The sequence below is a fragment of the Phragmites australis genome, chromosome 14 (assembly GCF_958298935.1).
Source record: "Phragmites australis chromosome 14, lpPhrAust1.1, whole genome shotgun sequence".
Classification (NCBI taxonomy): domain Eukaryota; kingdom Viridiplantae; phylum Streptophyta; class Magnoliopsida; order Poales; family Poaceae; genus Phragmites; species Phragmites australis.
In genome coordinates this window covers 11,568,534-11,573,075 of record NC_084934.1, presented here as the reverse complement: position 1 = coordinate 11,573,075, position 4,542 = coordinate 11,568,534, and the positions used below count along the sequence as shown (strand labels likewise).

The following is a 4,542-nucleotide window of genomic DNA, read 5'->3' as shown; positions in this document are numbered from 1 at the left end:
TACAACAATTGTAAGAATGATCCGGATAGACTTTAACATTGCGACGGATGAAAATATTTCATTATAATCAACACCTTGAATTTGTTTGAAAATTTTTGCCACCAATTGTTACAACCCAAAATACTAACAAAAATAAAATCTATTTTTATAAAGAAAATAAAAACACAAGTTAAATAAAACCTAAGGAGAGTGTGAATATATCACTACTACAAAAACTATTTTTCGAAACACCTAGAGTGCATTTTCACAGGCGGCTCATTTGAAAAACCGTCTACGTAGTTAGCGGAGGTCCGCTGTGGTTATGGACCACCTATAAAATATATTTTTACAGACAGTTCCTTACATGAACCGCCTCTAAAAATGTGATAATTATCACAACCAGTTAATATAAGGAACCGTCTGTGTAAAAGGTTATTTTCACATGCGGTTTCTTATGTGAACCGCCTGTAGAAATGAGTAATCGGTTATTAAAAAAATTATAACTTTTTCATACGAATTTGGATGAGGACAAACTTTATATGAAATTGTACCACTCGATGAGATCTACAACTTTGTAGTTGAAAAGTTTTTCATTTGAAGTCATTTATATATCCAAATAATCATTTGGAGTTTCAAACTATTATTTGAGCATTTAAATGACTTCAAATGAAAAACTTTTTAATTACAAAGTTGTAGATCTCGTCGAGTGCTACAATTGTCATATAGATTAGTGCTCATCGGACTTAATATGAAAAAGATATGAATTTTTTAAGTTTCTACAGTCGGTTTCTTATGTGAACCGTCTGTAGTAACTGCCTGTAGAAATGAGTGGCAATGTATCTTAAAAAATTCATATCTTTTTCATACTAAGTTGTATGAGCATAAAAATCTATATGAAAATTGTAGCCCTCGACGAGATCTACAACTTTGTAGTTGAAAAGTTTTTCATTTGAAGTCATTTAGATGCTCAAATAATAGTTTGTAGTTTTGAGTAGAAGATATCAAAAGGATTGCATATGGTGTTAGTATCACTAGCAGTTCTCTGTTGAGATGGTAAGGAAGGTTCGCACGAGCTGAGAGGTCCCGGGTTCAAGTGCTAAGAACCGCAAGAGCGTGTATTTCGCGCGAAAAATCACGTGACTTGTGACTTGCGACGTCTTGTTTTTTTTTAATAAAAAAAATATTGATTCAGGGACCAATTATTACAGACGATCCGCTTAAGAATCTGTCTGTGAAAATTGATTTCTATAGACGATTCACGTAAGCCTATAAAAATCGGTTTCTACGTGTGACCCGCTTAAGGAACCGTCTATGAAAACACATTTTTATAGGCGGTTCCTTAAGTAAACCGTCTGTGGTAATAAATTTTCACAGGCGGCTCTTTTACGCCTGTGAAAATCGTTTATTTCCACAGAACTTTGATTACAGACGGAGCACTAAATATCTGTAAAAATGAGTTATCAACTATCTTAAAAAATAGTTTTTTTAAATAGTGTATATAGGATAGGTATAATATGAAGTTGATTATAACTTTGATATTTTATAGCCACGCCAGCCAATTGAGTTAGGCGTGTTATAGATCATCATCAACATTAAATGCATGTTTCCAAATGAGAACCGGGCAACGGTTCCCTCTCGATGCCGGTACAACCAAGTTGTGTGCGGGATCCTATTCCATCTTAGTACGCCTTATCCTGACGTCCTCGCCCTCGCCCTCGCCCTGGCCGCTCTCCGCCGCAACTTCAAGTCCGTTGCCAAATCCCTCTGCGTCTCGCCCGACAACGCCGGAGTCGCCGAGGAAGCGCTAGACCGCGCCGCCTCCGCCTACTAGGCGCTCACGGCACCCGCCCTATTCGTGGCCACCTTCAGGACGGCCTGCGCTGGATGCCGCCTCCTCCACGAGTTCGAGCGCAAGTATGTGGGGTCCCGTCTCATCTGCCCCTCCTGCCGCCGGAGCTTCCTCGCCACCGAGGTGCCGCCTCCGCCGGATGTGGAATCTCATGCACCTGCGCCGCCGCCGGTCAAGTAGCCCAAGACCGAGAAGCCGGAGATGACGCTCGCCGAGATGCAGCTCCTGCTCAGCAAGAGAAGAGGAACGAAGGACCAAAAGGCTCCCAAGAGCTCATCTAGATGCGAGACGGAAGAAGAAGACGACGAGGAGGTTGCGGAGGAGAACAACCATTCTGAGCTGATGGCCGTTGAGGACTCTGACTTCTACAATTTCGACGCCGTTGAGGAGGGCAATGCAGGGAGGAGAAAGTACGATATTGCGGTGTTCCTCAGTGGTTACAATGAGCTGTATGGTCCCAGCTTCGGCTACCTAGAGAAGGTGGAAGGATTCAGGAGCATCTTCACACGCCGGGACGTCGGTAGCCATGCTGTCCACACCCTGCAGAAGGGCGATCTTGGAGCACTTTCGCATCAGATACCGGCGAGTAAAGTGTCCAAGGGTGAAGGTTCAACGCTGCCTCCTGGGAATTGCTGGGAGCTTGATCTTGCATCCTTGCCTGCCAAGTTGCTGCGTGTCGGACCACGGAAGTGATAAAAGGTTGAAAGTAGTTTAGTTGATATAGGAGTGTTCATAGCATAGAAATTGCAGAAGGTTGTAGGTTTGGTCTGCCCTATCAAATGTTGTGAAGATGCATCAGCTTTGCCAACTCTAGTTGGGCATTCTTCTTCAGGTCGGGGTTTAGAGAGCTTGATAGTTGTAGGTGTTTCAGTGCCAGTTCTGCTGTCCACAGGTTGCACTGTATGAAATATTGAAATGAATGATCTTTAGATATTGACTGGACACTGCTCTAGTAAAGAATGATTTTTAGGAACTGATTATGAAGTATTAAATCGTTGCATCTTTTCCAAGCCACCATTATATAGCCAGATTGCTTCTCAAATGGTGATGAGGGTAACTGGGGCTAATTTTTCTTGCCAAATAGGTCTGGAATAATCCAAGCAACTGATGGTCACGACTTACAGTTGATGCAAAGACAATGTTTAATGTGTCAATGTAACTGGATTGGTCATCTATATCTCACGAGCAATAGAAACTTGTTCATCTAGCCCACTTTCGTGGTCACCAAGAAGAGGCGCAGCATTTGAGGCATCACGTCTTTTCGTTTTTTCTGGGTCATTGTCAGCTTAGTGATCTGATCTCCCTACATATTCTCTTCCTTGCGATTTTAAGCCAGGAGTGAGCTTTCACAGAGCACAAAGTCTGCATTATGCAACACCCACAAGGACACAAGCTTTCCTAGAGCAATCTGCAGTCCCAACATAAGCATCCAGAGATGCATTGCATGTTACAAGTAGGGAATCAAAATTTCAATAGCAGAATCGTATCAAGACAACCAACAGTTATTCATCAGTGAAAAACTTCAACAGTATTAAAGTAATTTAGCCTTTTCACTTCCTCGAATTAAGCAAATGCTCATAGTATAACATTGTTAACACTGGATCCACCATTGGACTAATAGTTCATGGGAAAAAAATTCTTGGCTTACATAGTTAATTTGTGAGAGAACATACGAGTATAGGACATTACGACAGTTCACAAATTACCACGCACTGAGCGACCACAATCTAGGGCTACAAAATCTTAACCACTTGTAGAGCAAATGCTTATCCAAGGAAGTTCATTAACCTGCAGAAAATGTTTTGACCGGCAACATTAAGCCAGAATCTAAAGGTTAAAATGATCCTAGAAAATGATGATGAAAGTAAAGTTACCTTAAATTCCTGGTTGTCTTTGTTGACTTGAATACGGAGGCAAACTGCATACACAAAAGAAAATGGTTACAGTTATCCATTATGCACCAAGGTAAAAGGTTAACCAGAACTCTGAAGGGGTAAGCAATTCCTACCAGCAAGCACTGCAGTTCCTATGCATGAAAGGACAACTGAGAGGAAAGAGTAGAAGGGAAATGACCCCACTATTCCCATGTAAGCAACCTGTTTTTGCCACAAAACTTCTGAAGGCATTCGTACTAGCATGGCGAGGCCAATTACAAGCTATATTGTAGAAACGAATGAAGAAAAGAATTACAAACTGAATGCACAACTAATTTTCAGTTCGTAAACCAAGAGCATAAAAACTTGGGCTTAACCTAAGATTCCGTATTACTTGAAACAACTAAATACCACGATTTTAAAAAACTAGCAGATAATAACTTCGTCTATCCAATCAAACATTGAGGAACATACAGTTTGAAAAGTTATCAATGCTTACTAGAGTACTACACTACACCCACACAACCTGGTTGCCAGTTGCTAGGCATAGCAAACATTTGAATGTTTACAGATTGTTTTCAATCAAAAATGAGAATTTAGTATCATCAACAAACATAATCTTTGCCGTATTGCAAATAAGTTGATAGCTTGTTATACATCGTTTTCCATATTAGGTTCAGTGAAAACCCACAAAAGTAAGCTTTGTGATCACATTTAGTTAAATCGAGAATAGCTTTGTGAATGAAATGAATATTGACCGGTTCTTTCTCCATACTGAAAGAGGCATTGTATAGCAGTTAGGAATTTGTTGCCATAGTTAACGAGGGGAAGGCCTGCAAC

General features: G+C 40.7%; 1 protein-coding gene across 1 annotated transcript; it reads left to right on the top strand.

Annotated features, from left to right (window-relative positions):
- The first annotated feature begins 1,603 nt into the window (after positions 1-1,603).
- On the top strand, positions 1,604-2,770 carry LOC133891534 (uncharacterized). The gene has a single exon (XM_062332261.1). It carries the CDS (start codon positions 2,030-2,032, stop codon positions 2,519-2,521), a length of 492 nt encoding a protein of 163 aa, XP_062188245.1. The 5' UTR covers positions 1,604-2,029; the 3' UTR covers positions 2,522-2,770.
- The last annotated feature ends 1,772 nt before the right edge of the window (positions 2,771-4,542 follow it).